Below are 22,874 nucleotides of genomic sequence, written 5' to 3' on the forward strand. Positions count from 1 at the left end.
ACACAATTTTTACTGAAGCAAAGCTCCTGCAAAAGTTTTGTCAGAAGGCATGTAAAATTAAACAATTTCAATTCACAGCCAGTAAAGCTAAATGATGAAGGGATAAACAACTCTGTTCAAACAGCAGGACATTTAAAATGGGGTTGGCAAACACCAACCATAAACAGTTTTACAGCTTTCACTTTGCAGTGAAACAGCTGATGAGTTCCTGGAACAAAAGGAAAAATCACCTTTGCCTTAAAGGGATGATAGGTTAGTTCTCTCAGCTTACAGCTCTTCCAGAAAAACGATGGCAGTTCCAAGGCTTAATTGTAATCACCATTCTCTGCTACCTTCTATTTAATTAGTTGGCAATAAAAGAAAGACTCTTTCTTATCAAAGCAATCAGCAGTGTCACTCCTTTGCATTCATCCCATTAGATAAAAAATGTTGTTCAGTGAACAGGGCAGGGATAGAACCAATGACAGTCAATCTGGGGGAAAAAAAACCAAACCCAAAAGCTAAAAATAAAATAGTTTAGAGAAGCAACTCAAACAGTCAACTACTGAAGGAGATCGAAACTAAATTCTTCATTGTCAAGTGCCAATTCAAACTGAAAACAGATTGAACCAAAAGTGTCCAAAAATGCTTTCCCATTTTGTAATGCTCACACCCCTAACGCCAGACAGAGCCCAGCTGTTTCTGTGACTGACTTCAAACAATAGCTGGGCTGTTTAAAAGTTTAAAAGCTGCTTAAAACAGGGAATGATGTTTGCCTGAAGACATACTGTATTAATGCAAATTGCTTTCAAATGCACGTTCGGTTTCTTGAACGAAACAATACTCGATATTAAATTAAGTGGAAGTTACTGCTGGAGCCATAGATAACCTGTCAGCCATAATTCAGTCACCCATTGGGGACTGCATGGAGTGAGTTTGCATTTGGGGGAAACACAGCAAAAAGGACCTCTGTTTGTATCAAAGGAAAGTGTTTTTCATTTCACCCTTCCTACTGTAGAAAGGCCTTAGGACTATGGAGTCTGTGTCTGCTTTTTGGACCTTCCAATTACCACCAGATGAAACTCTGTGTTTGCTCCTTCCAAGATGCTGCACACCACTCATGCCCATGGCTGTTAGCCATGCTGCCACTCTGCCTTCCTATCAGCTTGAGCACTGACCTTTAAGAAGTTATAAATGTTATTTCAGCTTTAATATTCCGATTTTAATGTCTCTGGAAGTGATTAACAGCGCTGGTTCTATGTCTTTAGGTCCTTGCCTGTTTGCTCACCACCTTCTGCTAATGTAACTTAATCATCACATGCTGCAACACCCCAGGTTTCTATTTCTGGTTCAGTGAGACTGAAGTAGTAATAAGCAGAGGATAGTGTCTCAGCAGTGGGTTTCATTGCTCCTGAAGGCAAGAGGATTAAATCAGAGATTCATTTTGTTCTGTGTGGCATCTTATTCATCTGTACAATGGAGACAACATAGCTATGGCTGAGAGACAGAGAGGCTTCCTCACAACAACAACAATTACACTCCCATCTGTTAATTTTTTGTCAGTTATCCTTGCAGTATAGCTGTGAGATTGTTAAATAACCAAATTCGTGTAACTAACGAAAAAGTAATCGCGGCGAAGATCCTCAGGAATGTGCCGACAGACAGCAGACATGTTTCCCTGATCCAGACTCAGTAGTCAGCAAAAAGATTTGAAAGACAGGAAAGAGACTAGTTTGGATACAAAGGAGAGGATGGCGGGAACGTTACGATGACAATTCAAGAACATTTCTTGGAACAGTCACAAAAATGGAAATCAGCTGGAAATCCACCATTTCCTCATGTACTCTACAAGAATAATGCTCAGACAGAGAGTAAAGACCATCTCATGGTAATATGTTACATCACAGCAAGAAAAGTCCTTGTGGTGGACACTGTGTACCATTTCCACACTGTTGGGTCAACATGCTGGAAAGCTCCTCCTTTATCAAGGGGCCAACTCACTCCTCACAGTCTGTGTAACCACTTCATGTCATCTTAAAGGACTTTTTAAATTTGCCTAACAAATCTATTGCCTGTTAAAACACCTAAATTCTCCTCAAGTGAAGATTTTTTAGATAAGCAGCTTAAATCATCAACAAACAAAAACTTTACTGATATGTTGAAAGGATTTATCAGTGATAGAAAATACACTAACATGCCCTAGCACAGACTCCTTGCACCTGCCATGCACTGGTGGCACTGACCTGACCTTCCGTGGAGCCAAGGCAGAGCAGAAGGGAAAACACAAACGCAGCACAGGCATGTGCAGGGCTGAAGAGGTGACAGTAATGGCCATGGAGGGACCAGCTGAGCCTGTGCCAGCCCCACCGGGAGCAAATTCCCATTTCAAGTATGACTGTTGTGCATTTCCCTCTCTCCCGGTCGGGGTGACAACACTTTGTAGTGACATTAGGACTTAATAACCTGCTAAGGGTGGAGGGAAAAGCTGTTTTTATATGGCCTTGGAGTGCCCAAGGTGATGGAGGGAGGAGCGAGGGAAACTGAGGCAGCAACTCCAGCACCTCGGAGCTGCTGCCCTTGGGAACCCATGGACCGGCACGGTGCTGCCACCTGCGGGCAGCGCCGGGAATGACCGCGGCACCGGGAATGACCACAGCGCCGGGAATGACCACAGCCGGGAATGACCGCGGCACCGGGAATGACCACAGCACCGGGAATGACCACTGCACTGGGAATGACCACTGCACTGGGAATGACCACAGTCGGGAATGACCACAGCCGGGAATGACCACAGCGCCGGGAATGACCACAGCGCCGGGAATGACCGCTGCACCGGGAATGACCGCTGCACCGGGAATGACCATGCACCGGGAATGACCACTGCACCGGGAATGACCACTGCACTGGGAATGACCAGGGCACCGGGAATGACCACTCCTGGATCCAGCTCTACCCATGAATTCTCCCTGCAAAAACACCAGAGCCAACTTCCAGTCTCGCTTCCTTCTCCCCATCCCCTTGGCAGAGTCCAGGATTCTTTTGAGATCAATTCTTCCAAATTTCAGGATGCAATTCATTCCAATTGACACATCCTTTCTGTAACGTCTCATGTCACATTTCAGCATCACTGAAGCCACTCCTGCCTCAAGTCTGTTTTATTACAGAGCCTAAATAGTAAAAAAAAAAAAAAAAAAAAGTACCCAAAGGCCTGGTTTTACTCTCTCTCTTCATTTTATGTGCTGGGTTTGTGCAAAACTAAATTTCCTCACACATTAACTATTTCAAGTATAGAAAATTTCAGCTTGCAGAGGAAACTCGGAATGCCAGTTTCCTCTTCTTTCCCAAATAACTGAATTATCTCAGAACACTGTTACATAATAGTATAGAACACTTCAGTATTGTCTGTTTCAGACATGAAAAATTCCCATGTATTTTAGATTTAACATCTCTTCAGAATATATATTGCCTTAAAAATTATTAATACATACCTACTGGTCTAAAATATGTGAGTAATACAATGAAATTAAATTATCTTTGTAAAATATAAATCAGAGTAGTGATGCAAATATTTGCATTTGCATAGTTATGCAAATTCTTAATCATGAAGAACAATCACTGCTGTTAAAAAGCATGAGGCCACTAGGAATGGCTCCTGAGGAGGTCAAAGCATTCTTTCTTGATTTCCAAAATGACACATTTTAGCTTCTAACTACTGAAATAACAACTCTGAAAGTTCAGAGATAAAAATATCTTTTATTATTACATTTACATTCCACTTTCTGTAGTCTGATTTTTAGATGTCAGCACAGAATGAGTCAGCTTTGTTATTAACAATTCAAATGAACAATATATATTCAGCAAATTGATCAAGGAATTTAAACAACTTCTAAAATTAATTTTAACAAAGATATCTGCTTCTTAGAATTTATAACACAAATGGAAACAGCACAACAAGAATAAAGTTAACAATATTATTTAAGCAATTATCATGAACAAAAGTATTCTTAAGTCCTGTCATTGGTAAGATCAAACAAACGAAAATTTTACCAGTATGTAAACAGATGCAGAGCAATAAATAGATGAACTTTATAAACACTCAAGTAACAGCATTGTAATAGAAAAGACAAAACCAATGAGGAATTTTGATGAATTCAAGCCCTCTGACTTCTCAGAGTTTGCTATGAAAATGAAGGAGGTTTCTGTTACAAAAGTGGTAATTCCTGCTCATGTATTTTGCTGAGCTGACTGATGAAGGTCTTGATGAGGCCTTTGGTGTGGTCTCTGTAAATGGGATTATTTGCTGTAAAACAGCAATTATCTATTGCTAATACCAACATCCTCCCTGATCTCCTCACTGTGAGCACAGAGATATTGGGGACACTGGGTGGCAGTGAAAGCTCCTGGCACTGGTTTGGGTCACAGAACAGCTGCTGAATTAAAGAAGTTAACCTAGAACAGACATGTAGACACATTACCAAGTATAGGTTAAATTTCAATAAACTGGCAAAAAATTAAGGTTTCATTTTTAACAGACTATTCAGAGTAAGAAAGGTTAACAGTCGCAGTTGCTGTCAGCCTGCAGCTCACCTGGAGTGCACAGCACAGGAATTCTCTGCCCCAACCACATCAGCAGAACCAGCAACCACAGCTTGTCCAATGTGCAAACCCAAACCATTTAATTCTGGTTGAATTCTACACCATAATGAAGCTAAACACAGATGTTAATCTGGAAATTGGGATGAGGATTTCCGATTTCCCATTTCAATTAAATTTACTTGTTACACACCCAATATCATTAATACATTTTAGTTATGCTGGTGCTTATTTAGAATGAAATGTAGCAGAAGAATAGCAGCATTAAAGATTAATATTTTAAAAGTATTTAAGATTTCATGAGCAGGTTTCCAGGTATTAATTATAAATGACAAAAAAAAAGTGTGAATAGTGCATAAATGGCAATTGTGATCACTGTAAAGAATCATAAAAATTAATAGTACTAACTGTAATGACTCTAGTAATTATTAAGAGTTAAACCCAGTAGTTCTTATAACCTAAGGAAAGTTAGAGAATTGTATTTAACAGTTAAATTTCTTTCTGATTCTTAAGTATACTACAAACATGGACTTTTCTAAGTAATACAATTGTGCTGCATTGGAGACCTAATTAAAATCAAAGTCGTGGGTGTGTTTTGGATCTGGAGCTAAATGGAGGATCACAATCCTACATGGGAACACTTGCAAGGCTATTTAAAGGAAAAGGAGGAATAAATAAAGCAGATACCACCTGCATTCAAAAAAGAGTCAGCTTGAAGTCACACAAGGTTCTGAATTCCCAGAATGTGGGGATCCTCCACACTTTTCTGACACCCTGTTCCTGCTTCATTTTTGTCACACAGCTCTGTCTGCCCAGCTGATAAAAACTCAGACAAAAGATTAGTTTCTAATTACCAGTAGTGTGAGGCATAAGAACCAGTGCTTTTTCACCAAATTGTGTCATGCATTCTATTGCATCGTGAATTCTATCAGAAACGAAAGTGTTTGCAGAAAGGAGATTTAGTAACTGTTCCTTGTGTTAAAAAATCATTGCCTTTCATGTGCTCACCTCAGCAAAGTATAGACACTGACATTCAGGCAGCTCTCAGTGATACAATTACTGAGGGATAAACTGGCCTTAGATCAGTGTGCAATTCTGTGAGTAAAGCTGGAAAAAAAATGAATACAAGGGGAAACAACTCACCCATTCTTCAATAAATGGCTCTAAAATCAGCTATTTTTTTCTGTTCTATTATTACATGTAATAAACCAGGTGAAGGTTCCCTCTAACTTTTGCACTTTGCAATGGTATTTAGGTTATGTGGTAGAAACTGCAGCAAGAAGAAACACAAGCACAGAAGGCTTCAACATTGTCCAACCAGCATATTTTCTACCATTCTAACTGGAGGTAGTTCACACTTTGAACTGCTCAGTTACAGCTTCTGAGAGCAGGGAAGACCATTCTGATTGTGCATTATTTGTCCATCATGTTGAGGATCCATTTCATGAGTTGATTCTGTTTTGTGTTCCCTCGGAGTTGCTGTTTCTATCCCATCAAAAATAGGAACAATCTCACAGGTACAATGTGCATTTTTCACAGTAGAGACATCTTGGGATGATTTCAGGGCAACTTGGAAAAAAAAATTAAATATTGGGATGATTAATGAGAAAGGCAAGCAAATATTTCAATAAATTTAACAAATATGCAGTTTAATTTTGTGGAGGAAATGCTGCCAATATGTAACAACAGCACATCTTTTATCCTACACTTTACTTGGGGAATGAATATAACTTCTGTTGAATATTACATTACAAGCCATGTTACTGAGTTTGGTATTCTCATCAGAGAAAAACCAAGTATTATTTAACTGGAAATTTAATTATCATATGCATCCTTTTTCTTTTTTAATTATTAGCAACAGCAAATCATTGACAGCCCCAGTCTCACAAGTCATCATTTGCAAAGCCACACTGAGGATCCCACAGGGCCCTTCAAGTTGTGCAAGAAGTGGACAGTGATATAAAAATACTTGCAAATGTCAGTTTTGGGGAAAAACCTTCTGAAAAAGAACAGAAATTTCTAGGTTTTGTGTGAGTCAATTATTGAACGGAATATTTGCATGAACAGCATCTGAAGACACATTATGATAGCTCTAGAAAAATCAAGCTTTCAGATGAAGGTATTTACAAGCTCTCAAAAAGAAATTGTTTGCATGTAGGAAAACATTAATAAACAGCAAAATCTAATTACTGCAAAAACATCAACACTGCAGCTGTAACACTTCTCTCTAACCATACCATTACAGCCTCACCAGTGAAAACAGAAGTGTCAATGCTAATGTAAACTCAGCTGCTGATATATATTCATTAGATTCAGAAAAGCTCCAACATTTCTTCTTCTCACTCTGTCAAATTTTCTCTCGGCGCAGATACAATCTGATAGACCAAAAGGTGAGGTTTAGGGACACCTAGGCCTGAGGTGTATCTCCTTTCTTGTCTCTTACTCCACAAAAATTATCTGAAAGCATTGCTAGGAGGGGATTTTAGGAACTTGATTGCAGGAGCAGGGAACAGCCCAGAATGGTACCCAGCTCACATGACAAGAGCTTCTGACACACCATAAAGCCTATTCTGAAGTATTCTTCCATTATTAGCTTCACTGTGAAACAGTAATTAAGCAGCAGGGAAGATTCACTGCCTTAGCCTTTTAGTCTTGATTCTAATTTACATGATTAAATTCTAACTTAGTCACTGATTACCTTCTGGCTTAACACGCTTCGGGTTCTCATGGATTTTATTTTTGCCTTTGCTTCCTTTTCTGGGTGTAGCAGTTTTTGCCCTCACCAATCCACAGCTTTCAGCATGCTTACACATATTACTCTGTTAGCATAATGAAGAACAAATATATCAATCAAATCTGAATCTATGTAAGCAATTTAACACACACAAAGCAAATGCAGCTCTGACAGACAAATTTTGGAACACTAAGTGGAAGACCGACTTAGTTAACAACTTCTATAAAACTCCTGAAGATTTTCCAGTACATGATTTAAAATTCTGCTTTAAAAGAACAGTGCCATTTGGAGGGCATAAAATAAAATTTATCATTTTTCAGTTCCCAGATAAGCAGTAAAGTTTTACACGTAAAATCAGTATGTGGAAAAAGGGTCACATTTATTTTAAAGTGTGCACAGTAAACCCAACATGAGAGTATGTTCTCATTGCAAATGATTTTGAAGTTAATAATAATTTCTTACTTTCCTTGCTGAATTCTTCTAGCAATCCTAAATGTACTCTTTAAAATAAAACTTTCAGTTCAGACTGAATTTATTCTTCATCACAGCTGAAAATCACATTTCAGGCTCAAATACTGTATTTTGTTCTTTATCACAACACCCCTGAAAGTGATTGCTCTTACTTTATACTTTTAAATAGTTCATCTACAAAAGATTTATCAGAAGATAGTCTCCTCCTTTTCAGCATTTCAGTTTCCCTGTTTATTTGTGAATGGTTTATCCAGGAAATAAGCACAGCTACACTCTTTCAGTTGGACTGCAGTCACAAAAATTGTTATTTTCTCAAGCCAGCTGTACCTAGCAACACCATCAACCGAGTCAGCAGTATGTTCAGGAACTGAAATACCTGGTTACATGTGCAGCTGCACTGAGCACATTTGAATCTTTTCTCATTCCTGTGAGTCTTCCTGTGCTGAAGGAAAGCGTAGCGCTCGTGAAAAACTGCTTCACAGTCCCTGCACTTCACTGCCTCCTCCATGTAGGAATGAAGATTCCTCAAGTGGACACCTGAACAGTTATGCAAAACAATTCATTTCAATGGCAGGTTTTTTTATTTCCACAGTTCTGGACAAGAGTTGGGCTGTGTGTAGCCCTGAGCAATGCAAACCTTGTAGAGGAAAACACAAAAGAACCTTCTGTGCTCTCTGCAGTAGGGGTAAAACAGACAAATTAGTTTAAGATTAAACTAAAGTTGCAGCAAGAAGTTGTAACTTCCCAGAGAAATCAAGCAGTTATAAGCCTGAATCTTACTGATTTCAGTGGAAATCATTTAACAAATAAAATACTTTCAAAATTCCAGTTTTAATGTGGCTTTTTCATGTATTTATGGGAACTTAATATTTCATATAGGTTTTGTTGTTACTGGTCAGCTCTATTGCCTCCAACACTTCTGAAAAACAGAAGGTCACAGTGCCACAGGTACCAAGTAATTAAAAACAAGAAAAAGCCAAATCTTTGCTACTTTGCATTTTAAACAAATTAAAACATCAACCACAAGATGTCACCACATCTCCTTGCAGGAGGAGCTTACCTGTAAAACAATGAATGCATTTTACTTAAAATATACTGTGATAATATGAGGTCAGATATAACATTGGCGAAATTTTGTGAAAATTTCACCTTTACTTCTCTCCACATTTCATGTTCAGTGTTTTCCTTTAGACTCACCCAGATCACTTTTTCGGGAAAGAAAGGTACTGCAATGTGGACATTGGTATTTGGGCACATTTTCTCCATGCTTCTGCAACATATGGATTTTCATGGTACCACTTTGAGTGAATCTGGCTTGGCAAATGTAACATTCATAGCGTTTTTCACCTATTAAAAAGAAATTAAAATAACATATGCTTTGAAATGTTGATTATTTGATACAAATGCAAATTCCCCACGGAACTCAACATCCATGTTCTAACAGCAACAGTTTCCAGACCAACCAAAAGTTAGTATTAGTTGACAGTGCACAAAAGGCCAAACAAGTCTCCAGAAGTTTACATAACTAATTGCCACACAAAATCTTGGCTTTCTGAGTCCACAAGTCAAACTGACGAAGCATAAAGCCATTCATATAATGTTAAATTATTAATCAGGAATTATTTTAATAATCATCTATTTTGCCTTGAATACTTCATGTACAAAAATGCAGAATTATCCTCAAATATGCAAGGAGAGAAAGTCAACAGCTGTTGATAAAAGTGACACATCACCACCCACTAATAATGGTGGGAAGGGAAATGAGGAAATTATTTTCTTGCCTTTCTTCCCCAAAAAGCCACATCAGGTGTGAGTATCATTAAAAATTACATCAACATGGGCAAATGACACAAATTTGAACCAACTTCAGACTGGTTTTGTGGAACAAATCCCTGCCAGTAGTGGGTAACACTCCTGAACTCTTCCAGTTGGACTCCAGTGGTTGACAGAGCTATGACAGGAACACACTGCTTTTGATGTGAAAGCAATTTAATTCTTTGTTGACCAAATTAGTTGCTGGCACACTGGGGTCACAGCAATATCCATGTTCTGAACAGATATTTAAAAATCTCTCGTCAGATACATCTCCATGTAAAATCAACTAACTGAGAAATAGAAGTGACAACTTGACCCATGGAAAACAGAATATTTTTCTAATATAAAAGAAGTTTAGGAGGAGCATCAAGACTAACTATTAGCACTGCTAGGATGCCAACAGCCAAATCCAGAACTCTGAAAGAGAACATTTTTCAGGTGTGTTTTACTCAAAATCCCAAATAAAAAAAGGGCTAATTTTGAAGCTGCAATTAGATCACTCCAACCCTATGAATATTAAGGAGCTGAGGCCCTAGACTTGGTCATTAGCCCAGAGTTTTACCTGTGTGAGTTAACATGTGCCTTTTCAGTTTATAGGCATCTTTGCTGGCATAGCTGCACAGGTCACAGGGGTAAGGTCGCTCTCCCGTGTGCGAGCGAACATGTCGCCTCATTTTGCTGGCCTCAGAGAAAAAGAAGAGATTTTCTAAAGTAACATCTACATTAGAGACACAATTAATGAAAATAGAAGAAATTTTACCTACTACACCCGTTGTAATTTAAAATATTGAATTAGGACTCTCATGCTTGTGTTTTTTCCTGCACAGTCAGTGGTTTTAGCAACACCTCTGCACTCTCTCCCCAGATTGTCTTACTTCCATGTTTAGTGTCGACATTAGCAAGAGGAGAAATTTTGTAATAGGAACATAAAAGATAGAATTTCAAAAGAAGATACCTAAAAAACCTAAATAATTGTAGAAATATTAATTTGGCACAATTTATTTACGAATACTACATGGACAGAGTTAAGGGTTAATTCAAGGAATTCAGATTACTTGTTCCTTTTCTGTGGCGTGATGGGGATGAAAAGATGTGCACACAAATGAAATGAAATTAAATGCATGGCACCACAAAGTTGTCGCCATCAGCCACCTCACAGTAACACTGCAGCAACATAACAGATAAACACAATCTATCAGTGTGTCCAAGGCCATCAGCAGAGTCTGAACCTCTCAAGGTTAAAAATCTGGGCAAAAATTCTGTGTGCGTTAAAATCTTGGCATGAGAAAGCCTACAAACCCTCCCAGAAGATTCAGCAAGGCTGTACTTACTTCTACACTGGAGTATTCACATATTGTGCACTTGAAAGGCTTCTCTAAAGTGTGTTTGTACCTCCTGTGTCGGGAGAGCTCCCCCCGAGTCACAAAGGCTGTGTCACACTCACTGCATTTATGGGGTTTGTTCCCTGCAAGAACACACCATTGCAATTTTATTTAACACCATAGCAATGTGATTTGTCTGCCTTAAATCAACATGGAGAATTGTTTAACAGAACCTTTTTTGATATTTTGATTTTTTAATATACAATAACTCATAGAATGGCTTGGGTTGGAAGGGACCTCAAAGCTCTTTTTTTTCCACCCCTGCCATGGGCAGGGACACCTTCCATTATCCCAAGTTGCTCCAAGCCCCATCCAACCTGTCCTTGGACTCTTCCAGGGATCCAGGAGCAGCCACAGCTTCTCTGGGCAACCTGTGCCAGGGCCTCCCAACCCTCTGAGTAAAGAATTTCATCCATATATATGTATGCCATAAGTTTATTATAAACACAGTTTATCACTTTGCTTCATATGTTTATATAGCAAAATGAAAACACCACAAAATTCTATTCTGCATGTAAGAATGAAGCACAACTGAAGCCACTATTCAGCTGACAAGAATTGTTAGAATGGTATTTAACAAAATAAACAAATACACACACAGAGAGCTCCTAACTACAGACGATATCTTTTCAGTGTGGAATGCCAAAGAAAATCAGAGAAACTTGTGAGCACAAAACGATCACAGAGCACTGCTCAAGGCAAAGCCATTTCCCTGCTAATTCAATTTTGCAGACAGTATGTAAAATGAGGTATTTTCCAGCATCAGGTACCTGTATGTGTGTTCACATGGTTGTGCAGCAGAGTTGCTGTACGGAAGGCCTTAGGGCAGAGGTGACACACATGACGTTTCTCATCTGAATGGGTTTTCAAATGACGCCGAAGACTTGATAATTTGACTGAGGTGAACGTGCAGAAAAAACAGCTGAAACATTCTTTTACTCCTGCTGGAACAAAGACACATTTCTGCTGTAAATATCACAAAATAATGATTTTACTTTTTAAAAAAATATTACCAATCTCTAAAGAGTCCCTCTAGTCTGGGTAAAAATACTTCAAACTTCTACATCAAAGGCCTTCATTAGGACTTAAGTGATTTGCCCCCAGAATTGTGCTATTTGTTAGTGATACAGTTTAGAATCTAATCCCCCAAAACCTCACTCCTACCCTAGCTCTCACCTCCAAGACAGGATGAGATTTCCTCTCTCAATACCATCAGTAAGATTTACAACCTGTGCAACAAACTTCTTGATAACAACTGTGTAATTAGCACTAAGTAAGTTTATTCAAAGATTTGGAAATGGCAGGTTAAGGTATTCCTAGCTTTCTGGTACTCCTGAATCTGTAAAGTGTATATAAAAAAAAGATGATGTTAAAGCCTCTTTAAAATTACTGGTTGGATTTCAGGGGACAAAATTGGTTATTTGAAGAAGTCATGGAATAAAATTCATGGCACAACAGTACAGGATTTCTTTTCAGAGTAACAAGTTATGATTAAATGTGCAATACTTTCAGTTATGAAGAAGATTTGAAACTGTGAAATGGCAAATACGTCATATTTGAAGAGTCTTTCCAGAACAGTTGTCTCAGCTCCCAAGTGTGCTCTCTGTAATGATTTTCATGCTGAGACCAAAATGCATTTTATACAATGCTTTATACCACACAGAGATGTGCAGATAACACTTCACTTCAGTCACAGCAAACAAAACCACGTTATTGTCATTTATTCATTGTGGATTCATGCCCACACAAAGGATCATTGTTAGCTTTGTTAAAGCTGCTCAAATGTGCTTCCTTGAAAGGCTGTAACTAAAACAGGGGACGTTAACAATTTGTACAATATCCACAGAGAACCTCAGCCAAGATACCTTAACATCCAGATACAACACACACATTTACAGACTCAACATCACTGATGTCATCCAATTTTTACAGTACACACTCGCAGTTTCTAGGGAAACAGATGCTTATCTGTTCCCTTCTGAGTCAGTCCTTAACTTCTGTAACATACTTTTAGGTTTCTAAAATCTTAAATCAGCCATTTTCTGTTGCTCTTATTTAGGTTCTGGGAGAGGCTTTGTTGACAGCTATTGATTGATTCTTGCCCACCATTCTCTGCTGGCAACGTGGAACCACTCTAAGCTCAACCATAAACCCTCAAACTAGCACATTTTGAAGCTGAGTGAGTGAATCAAGAGACTAAATAAATTACCAGGTTCATTCAAAGGCATTTATACAATATTAACTTTGAAATCTCCCTGGAGGTTTCAAACACCACACACTGTTCAAAAGACCATTAATTTCTAAACACCATCCAAAATGTCTCTCCTGAACACAAGGCAGATCACATCAGCCTGAAAAGGTCTTCTAGTACTTAGGGCTGAAATTTATTTTTATTTTCTTCCAAATTTAACAGGATATTAGGACTTAACCTAATCTAAACAATTACCACTGTGAGTACTTAATGTAAAATTTCAACCTCAGTTCAAAATCTCACTTAACATGCCTCATCTAAAAATGAGCTACAAAGATTATTAACTTTTTACCTTTTTCCTGATGTGGAGCACAAGCCTCAAATTTTAGATTCTTGAGATTTCTTACAACTGTTTGTTCTGATGCAGTTGGATATTCCTGCTCTTTGCTTTCATTGAACAGCTCTGACAAATCCTCACCCCCTTTGCAGCTCTGACTCTTTGTTTCCCCAACAGTGGAAAAAACTTCCTTTCCTTCCTCCTCTTCAGATGGGCTCAGTTGCTGGATGTTATTTTCAAATGCAATGGCACCATTATCTCTGTCAATCTATTTTAAAAAAGAATATGTTTTACAACTTTCTCAATCAAAGGCAGTCGCTAGTGGCAAATCAACCGAGCAGTCAACAAGCTACCAGTTCATTCTGATTTTCAGTCTTATATGTGATGGACAAAACTGCAACAAAAATTTGCATTTAGCATACAGCAGCCTAACTGGGAAGTGAGCAATTACTAAAATTGTGCCCTATCTCTTCAAAATTTGATATAAAATTTCAGAGCATCATTTTAAGATTGCAGCACTGAGAACACAGAAACTTGTAGCATTATTTTTGAAAGAAAATACTTAAAATTTCATTGCAGTACATTTACCTTTTAAAAGAAAACTAGAAATAACCTCTGTTTTTTTAACAAATTTAGGACTTCTGCAGACTAATTGTAATGCCTTCTTCATCATATAGCAATTAACCAGGTTGTTATACTTCTTGCAATAGCTAAACTTAAATATGACCTACCTCAGAAATTATCCAGTAGTGCATAAATTTTATAAGAAAAAAAAGTATTTTATTGCAAAACCAATATAATAGCTAGCACAGAACAAATACCAGTATTTGCTTGTCCTTTTTAATAAAATTAATTTCAAATGGGACTGTATTACACATCCAGCTTTAACAACTACTGCAGTATTGAACTAATTCAATTAAGAAGGGAAATTGTGTAATTCCACTTAGGAGATCAAGTCTGTTAAACCAAATAGTACCAAACTGGTGAACTTTAAAAACTTGCCCGAATTTCAACAGTTAAATATAATCTCGATAATCTGGGTCTCTTCCAACCCAGAATATTCTGTGAATCCAGAAAGCCTAAACTTTTAGTTTGTTATTTTATAAATAGGTTGAGATTATACAAAGATGTACAAAGGACAGGACACTTAAGCCCAACAAATCTGAATAAATAATACTAATACTTAAGTCAGAACCAAAGCAGTGTGATAATAGAAGTTTACAGGGAACAACATATCTCTACTTTCACCTTATCCAGAACTTGTACCTCCATCAGGAGTGTGTCTGGTGGTTTCTCTGTCGCCTCGCTTTCTGCACTCTTTTCTTGCCCTTCTTCTTGCAAAATATGGATCTGCGCCAGCTCCAAGTCGTGGAACACATGGATTCCCTCCTGCAGGGCCAGAGCCATGCCGGGGCAGCTGTGCACCACGGGCTGGCCAGCCCCAGCAGCACCTCCAGGCTCCCTCCACTGCTCCTCACCCTCACACACTCTGAGTGCAGGGAGGTGTTTTTCACCCTGCTCAGGAGAATTGGGAAAACAGGTGTCCAGTCTGAGCTGTGGTCTGCTCCTCTCCTCCGCTCGGGTCAGCCAGGCCAGGCCTAGGCCCCACAGGCTGCTGAGCGAACCTGTTCCAGGTTAAACACCAGGACAAACCACAGAGCTCTAGGATCAGCCCCAAACCCTTGCCTGCCCTAACCCTCAGCACCCACTGCTCCTCACCCAGGGCTCCTCAGCCCCAAGGTCCCTCACAGCAGTGGCACTGAGGCCACTGTGCCCAGGCTGCCCCTTGAGGGCAGGCAGCAGACGAGGCCCTGCTGTGCACCTCGGCATGGCGGCCCTGGGCCTCCCTGTGCTGCTCCCTCAGCAGTGGCTGGAGTAGGAGCCCACTCATGCATAGCAGCTTGTGCTGAACAACTGCTTCTCACCTGTTAATTCCCCACAAAACACAAATCCCTGACCCTGCAGACATTTCCCTCCCAATGCAAGGGGTGCCTGGTGCTCCTTGCTCCCTGCGCCCAGCAGCTGCCGTTTTCTCACCCTCTGAGCAAAAAGGAAGATCTCTCATCCTTATTTGTACGCCCTTAACCTTCTGGACCTACAGAGAGACCACGGGGCTGAGATCAATTGGTTTCTCCACTTGCAAAATATCTAAAGCACTTGCCATGCTTCTGCGACGGAAAGCCTCCAGTGGGGAGCTGTGCTGGAGAGCTGCTGAAGGGCTGCCTGGTGCTGCTGCCACACAAGTGTTGTACAAAATTGGCTCAAGTGGCTTTGCAGAGGCAGTGCAGCAATATGTAAGCATCGTTACACTGTACTTTAGGCCAGGGTTGGTTATTCAATGAGAACAAGTTGAAAGACTTCTCTAAAGGCAGGGTGAAAATGTCTTTGAGGTAAACTTCCACAATTTGAGCGACTGGATGTTTAATCTTGTGTACCCTTCTAGACTAGTAATTTCCTGCCATCAACCATTTTATGAAACCCACTTGCTATGAATACTCTATTATATGCTAGTGCAGGGGACAGATTTGGAGCTTTACCTCTAAATATTAGCTCAGTGCACTGCAGGGTGGAGTACATTGCACAGGGGCTGCAGCCCATTGTGGCCTGGAAACTGTTAATCTGAGTTACTGAACACTAATCAAAGCCCCAAACCAAGCAGTGGCTTTCCTTGTCTGTGGAAGTAACACAGTAGAACTGGCATTTGTGAAATATCTGTAGCACAGACAGCAGCCCACACCACTTGCCTTCAAGCTGTACTGTCAGATGATGTATGGTTATTGTACCTTATCCTCACAGACAGCAACTGAAAATCCCATAAATACCCTTGACAACAACTACTCCTATCCACCGTTCTGTAAAATCTTAAATGCAAAAATAATACAAAATTTTTACATTTTACAGCTGCAAGTTAGTCATAACTATTCTGCTACTCAGAATCAACACAAATCCAAAGCACTTATTTAAGGTTGAGTACGTATTCCAGCAATTTAGGGCTGATAGTTTCGTTAAACACCACATTATTCATCATCCACGAATCTGCAGGCTCTCAAAACGAAAGAATGGGATGCAGGGTACACAATATATTCACATAATTAGGCTGCCAGTAACTGTGGCCAGAGATTTTACTTCTTACACATCTCTGAATCTTTTCAAGTTGCTACATATCCTGTGCAATTAGGATAGTTGAAGGGCACTGTAGGAAAAAAGTTGTTATAATAATAGACCATCCTTTAGGTTATTTTAATGAGGTTTTCTGCACTTCAACAGTCATCAGCTTCTAAGAGCTGTCCTGCCTTGCACTTCTGCATTATTAATACCAGCACCATCCATGCAGCTACAGTAAAGGTCTGTCATTATTTCCATTATTAACCGATATTTCCAAGGATTTATAACTCAAACGCAGAATAACCCTTCAGCTCATTTTTTGCTGAATTTAAAGGAACCACTTGGATCAGCAATCTGCAAATTCAACCACTTTCTGAGTAGGTTTTGACACACTAGAGGTTAACAACTCCATAATGGCCATTATGGTGTGCTGTGTGTACAGTCTCCAGTTACTGCTGCTGCTGCATCGTCTATCTGTAGCTGCAATCAAGCTTCTACCCACTCCTCTGGGAGTCTGGTTCTTTCTAACATATGAACAGCCTGCATGAAAAGTCTGTCACAAAAAGAATAGAGGGCCATTTTATATTTTAAGTCATAATTATACTTCGGGGGGTAAACGTTCAATATGAATTATTGTTTGTTAGGAGTATTTTATGAAGAGCGTAAGGAATTTAATGTAGGCACAATTTCTTGTGCTAAAGTAACATAATATAAAGAAAAAAAAATCAGCCACAAAATTGCAGATAAATTGCTGATAAGAATCTACCACTGCATGAAAGTGAATACATGGACAACTAAAATCCTCAATCAACAGAGTAAATTCTACCCTTGACTGCACTAACGAAACACAGCAAACTTTGTCCTGATTTGTGGTTTTCCACCCAAGTATAAAAAAGTTGAATACTGGGTTATCTGTTCAGATTGTCAGTCTTAAATCTGTATAATGACTTTTACAATATTTAAGATTTTTAACGCGTGTTAGGTGGAGCTGACTTTTTAAAAATCTCCATTACCATGTACATAAAGCATATTTGACTTAAAATGTAGTTCAAGGTTTGCTTCCCTTACTGTGTTTCAGAAACTCACTTTGGATGACGTCAGAGGTTGTTTATCCAGCCTCAACGGTGATGACTTGCACCTCCATCACAGGTTCTAAACTGCAGTCCTCCCATGCCAATGGAAGGATTGCCATCAATTTAACTGGGCTTGGAATTAGGCCCAGAATAGATAACTGTGTGAAGCAATGACACTGGGATTTATTGACACATTTTTGACCTGTCCACAAAACAGAGAGTAAATCAGGACAGCTGCAGTGTACTTAAAAGAGAAAAACAAAAACAAGAACAACAAAAAAAGAGGAATAAGAAAGAGACTAAAGCAAAAAACCCAAACCAAATAGGCTCAAATTTAACCTCCAATGCTCATAATTGTTACATTTATGACACTCCCTCTTGTAGCTGAAACCTCCATTCTTCTCCAGAACATGACTCCTGTTAGTCTATGAGAAAACCCAGTCTTTGTTGTGACTTATTTTGACAGCTTTAATATCATTTTCCACCTGGCATCTGGAAAGTTTTCCATTTTCACTTTCCACCAATGTCTCACTTTAGTTTCCAAGTATGTGTCGCGTTCACACCGCACCTGTCAGCGGTGTGTGTGCCTTAGCACCGGGCTGCAAACATGCTCGCCTTCCTGTGCTCCTACCCCAGGGACAATCATACCTTCAGCACCTCTTTTGCAGTGAGATATTGCCCCTCTTAATAATGACAGCGCCAGATAACCCCCTTCACACCATCACCTGCTTCAGAGAAAGTGAATATATGTTTATAATGTTCCGATTCATCTGGCTCCTTGAAATATTGCTCAGGTCTTGAAGCTGTCATTAAATGGTTGAAATCTTTTTGCTGTATATTCTGGTGCTCCTCGTTCCTTTGGTGTCCCACTTTCAGAAATATGAAGCATTTCTTCAGAGACCACCAAAAACCTTAATAAAAAAAAAAAAAGCATGTCAGTTAATGAGTGAGATAAATAAGTTACATTCTTTTTGATGCTGTTGTAAGCAACTGAAACTTGCAGATTCAGAATTAAGTCAGTGCTTCAGTGCTGGCCTGGAATATTCCCAGGAGAAAACAGACAGTTTGATCACTTGGAAAGAAGAATATTATTAATTTTTTTTTCCCCCAGACCTCCGGTTCTGAAATGGAAGCTACAGTTTATTTTAGCAGACATCATTTAAGATTCAGATCTGACTTGGATTTCTTGCCTGCCCTAAAGAGCACAGTTCTCTGCTCCCTATTGCTACAATCATATAAAAGCTAACCAGACCTCAGACCCAGGAACATCAGAACATACAGTCCTACTTGTTTCCCTGCTGAATCCCCAAAGCAGAGGGAAGATGGGAGCACAGCAAAGCAAAGCCAGATGGAAATCTTGCTGGAGGGTATTGATTGACTAGTGTCTAGGCAGGCTATAAATTGCCACTTCTCATGCAAAGTGGAGGGTGAGCAGAGCTGCAGAGCTGTCTCAGGGCACAGTGCTTGGACTGTGCTGCTCATGCAGGATCAGCTAAATTCGGGTTGTGCCTAAGGCATGGGGAAAGGCAGGCTTTGCTCTCTCTCCAGTGCTCATCTTGACTTTGAGGAGACAAATCATCTTTTTAAATATGAGTGATTCTTGCAGCAGAACAAAAGCAGCTTCTATTAAGTTAAAAGACTTAATGCTTTCAAGTATTGTCTATGCTCTTAAAATCCTGCTCCATACTGTAAATGATTATAATTATATAGCATGACAAAAAACCAAGACATAATAGTGTACAGATGTAGGATATACAAAAGGGGAAATATTTAACACAAGCTTATTGGAGCTGAAAGTACAAGGGATGATTGATTGCTTAGACATAAGTCAGGGAAGTGGTCTAAAAATTATTAACCATAATTGCAATTTGTCTATTAAATGTTTCATCTAACATTATGATATATTTAGAAACATTCCTGCCACCCAGTAAAACACAGTTTGCTGCTTGTGGCAAACAGCAGAGCTGCGTGCCTGAATCTGTTTGGAAGGATATTTATTGGGAAGCATATTACTTCTTCCATTTCAAAAGACATTAGTGTGGTTATACAGTTAACTACACCTCAGTGACTTCCACTGTTTTTACAGAATACTCTTTAATCCGAGAGACAGCAAAGAAAGTTTTATTTAAAACTCCCCTTAGTTAGTTATTGGAGGTTTCTGTTGCTGTTTGTGTGAAGGTCAAAGAGTTAAAAGTTGAAAAAACAGAACGTTTTCCTCTTGTTTTGACTAAACTGGGGGAAACGTGCTGGAGCTGTGCAGAATTTGATTGCCAAACACAAAGAGAAGATACACAGTGCGAAAAGATAGTAAAGGTTTAACCCAGCTGATGTAAGAAACAAACTCCAAGGATGCCCATGTTTCCTTCCTTTATCGCATTGTTAATCTTTAATCAGGAAAACAGTTCTGAGAACAGATCTTTGTGCACAGCTGAACAGACAACAAAACTTGGAAGTTAATAGGATCACCGAAGAGTGAGACAATTAAATGATTGTCCTAATAAATCTGTGAGTGAGATGTACAACCCAAAGGAGTTCAAATTCTGCTTCCACGTGGATGTCCAGCAAGTACACGTTAAACCTTGCAAAATCAGCAGTAAGCAGGTAGTTGGTGGGTTCAGGAGAGCAGTGGGTTCCTGGGAACTTTTTTTTCCAGCTCAGATAACAAATCGTTTTGGGTGTTAAACTTCCTGAGGAGTCTGAATCAAGCTTCTTGATTCAAAAATCTAAAGAAAACAAGAACATTTAAAGGAACATTTAATGACTTGTGCATTAATGTCACTTCACTGAACAGCAGGTGATGCAGTCCATGATATTTATCAGCACAGATACCTTAAACCTTAGTCTTCTGCACTGCTACAATGTTGAATCATCACTTAAAGACCATGACCAGATAGCCCCATGTCTCTCCATCAGGAGCTGGTGATGGAAATATGGTATAGCAGGCTTAGCTGTACATCTTTTCTGCTCCTGTAAGAAGAAACAAAATCAGCCTTATGGTCCTTGTAATCTTAAACATCAAGATGACGCAGTGTCTAGAAAGAAAATGAGAATAGCTGGGTGCCATGTTTTGTGAATCATGATTATTACTCCATTCAGAGCTGCCTCTACAAACTGAAGGTTTCTTGATCTGTCATTCATACCCATCTTTTGTTTAAGATCTCCTGGCCAGAGCACATTTCTGCTTCACCCAAAACAACAAGGCACTGCCTCACTGCAGAGCAAATACCTGAACCCTACAAGGTTAAGAAATACGTGGGGTTTTTTTATCTTATTTGGAGAATGCAAATTGGTTGCTATTCATTTGTACATACCGGTTTAAGCACACATATAAGAAGCTCCTCTTTACATGAACAGTACTCATATGCATATGTATCATCCTGAATCAGTAAATTTGGAGGCAGTTACAGATGGTCAAAGATGCATATACAGCAGAGTCAGAATTCTGTTTTCCTAAAAGCGTAAGAAAAAAAGCATGATTTCCAGGGTCCGGTTGAACTCCTGATCCTTTTAGTGACTGTTGTTTGTAGAAATAATCATAATTGTGGCACTTGTCTGGTAGGAACCATTTACACTGACCAAACAAAAGTGCTTTTACATTGAAAAAAATCCCATTGTGCTTCACTGATGCTGCCTTATTCCTGTTAGAATGGTGCTAAGCATAAGTGTACAGTATGTAGGATTTCACCTGACCTGTTAACACTTACATAAGATTTTTCCAGTAAACAGAAATTTTACCGGGATTATTGGTTTTTGTGCAATGTTGATTTTCCTCCAGCCAGGTTCAAGAACCAAAAGGTATGTAGTGCTTGACATAGGCACATTTGCCTTTTGACCTTTAGATGTAGCTTAGTTTTCATTTCTGCATAATCAGCTTTTCTATCCTGTTGTTTGGCTTTTAGTGTTATAAAATGCTTGAAATATTTATCAAAGCTATTTTCCTGAGGAAAAAAAGGTATAGAACAAATCTCACTTGAAACAGAAAACAGAGTTCAGCTCAATTTGCTGCTTTTTTGTTGCTATTGAAGGAGAAAAGAGGTTATAGCAAATGTTTTTCATTTCAAGTAAAAACTTACTATTTGCATTTCAGTAACCAAGAGAGGACCCAGCAAGGACTACCTTTGGCACAGATAAAAATGTGAAGAGATAATGATCATGTCTAATTAGGTTTTAAACTCCTCTAGCTGGGAACTATCAACCAAACTAGGAGAATCTCAGAGCCATCTGGGCTTTGTGTGGCTGAGCAGAGCAGATGCCGAAAGGTAAAAGGAAATGCAAGCCTTATGCTGACTGTTTTTCACTCTGGTTAGTATGGTTTGTTCCCTTCTCTCCTGGCTGTGATTCTCGTGCTCATCCAGAAAAAAAACCAAAACAAAGCTGCAGTAACCATGTAAAAATCATAATTCTGTTGTGGCCAGGGTGCAGTCAGTCAAAGTCTTGGTGGCTCCAAACTCTCCACATGACTATGAGACCTTCTGCAGGAGATGAGTAGAGCTTCTAAACTAACAGGATTACACATACCGGGCCACTGGTCAGGTACCACATTATTCATATTCACACTGATCCCTGACAGGAGTTTTTTTTAAAAAAGGGCAATATTTCTCTGATGAAGAGTCCCCAGATTAGAGTCACAGCTCCAGAAATGGCTCCAGAAGAGCAACTGCTTATCAAAGTTAAAATTACATTAATCAATCCCATCTCCAGAGCTGAGCCTGTAAAAGTGAGCTTAAAAATAAAGTAATAATAATAACAATAATAACTATCTTATCTGCCAAAGCACAAAAAAAACAAGCAAGAACCCAGTGTGCCCTGCCCATGGTGTAATGTCAGCCTTGGCAGGTACTGTGGCACAACCAGGACTTGCCCTAAAACACAGCTCAGGTCTGAGCACTTGAGCTGATACCAAACTAAGCATCAAACATTGGTGACTGCTTTTAGAGACCTTAAGCATGCTTTGGTGCATGTTCCTGGCTGCTGAAATTTACTTCCATTTGTTTTGAGAAATGTCTGTTGTCAAGCTCAAAATGCTGGACAGGCTAATGGAAGTTCAGTCTAATCATGATAAATCTGTGGATTTTTTTCCACTCCTCCACCATCCGAACAAGCCACTTCATTTTGAAAAAAGACAAAATTAAAAATTACATCTGCTTTTGTAGAGATCCACAAACATCATATCTTACAACATGCCCAAGACAAA

At 39.2% G+C, this 22,874-nt stretch overlaps 1 protein-coding gene across 3 annotated transcripts; it reads right to left on the bottom strand.

Moving 5' to 3' along the window:
- Nucleotides 1-3,712: 3,712 nt before the first annotated feature.
- On the bottom strand, nt 3,713-22,393 carry CTCFL (CCCTC-binding factor like). Of its 3 annotated transcripts, XM_085079490.1 has the most exons (14): nt 22,199-22,393; nt 20,992-21,130; nt 20,510-20,647; nt 20,201-20,403; nt 17,694-18,591; nt 14,751-15,017; nt 13,518-13,770; nt 11,745-11,918; nt 10,924-11,057; nt 10,155-10,275; nt 8,975-9,124; nt 8,154-8,314; nt 7,271-7,391; nt 3,713-6,141 (listed from the first exon to the last, which is right to left on the bottom strand). In XM_085079490.1, exons 6-14 carry the CDS (start codon nt 14,907-14,909, stop codon nt 5,945-5,947), a joined length of 1,470 nt encoding a protein of 489 aa, XP_084935616.1. In that variant the 5' UTR covers nt 14,910-15,017; nt 17,694-18,591; nt 20,201-20,403; nt 20,510-20,647; nt 20,992-21,130; nt 22,199-22,393; the 3' UTR covers nt 3,713-5,944. The 3 variants fall into 3 exon arrangements, with proteins under 3 accessions (XP_084935616.1, XP_084935617.1, XP_084935618.1); XM_085079491.1 differs by lacking the exons at nt 17,694-18,591; nt 20,201-20,403; nt 20,510-20,647; nt 20,992-21,130; nt 22,199-22,393 and adding an exon at nt 15,540-17,654; XM_085079492.1 differs by lacking the exons at nt 17,694-18,591; nt 20,201-20,403; nt 20,510-20,647; nt 20,992-21,130; nt 22,199-22,393 and adding an exon at nt 15,428-15,545.
- Nucleotides 22,394-22,874: the final 481 nt, after the last annotated feature.

The sequence above is a fragment of the Lichenostomus cassidix genome, chromosome 20 (assembly GCF_008360975.1).
Source record: "Lichenostomus cassidix isolate B80296 chromosome 20, HeHo_3.0, whole genome shotgun sequence".
NCBI lineage: Eukaryota > Metazoa > Chordata > Aves > Passeriformes > Meliphagidae > Lichenostomus > Lichenostomus cassidix.

Bases quoted from the DNA above. Each gene is read 5' to 3' on its own strand.
- CTCFL (XM_085079490.1), bottom strand. From the start codon at position 14,909: ATGGCTCTGGCCCTGCAGGAGGGAATCCATGTGTTCCACGACTTGGAG. The intron at 11,919-13,517 runs GTAAAAAGTTAA...TCTTTGTTCCAG, and splicing joins TGCTCCACATCAGGAAAAAG to CAGGAGTAAAAGAATGTTTC. The intron at 9,125-10,154 runs GTAAAACTCTGG...TCTTTTTAATAG, and splicing joins GCACATGTTAACTCACACAG to GTGAAAAACGCTATGAATGT.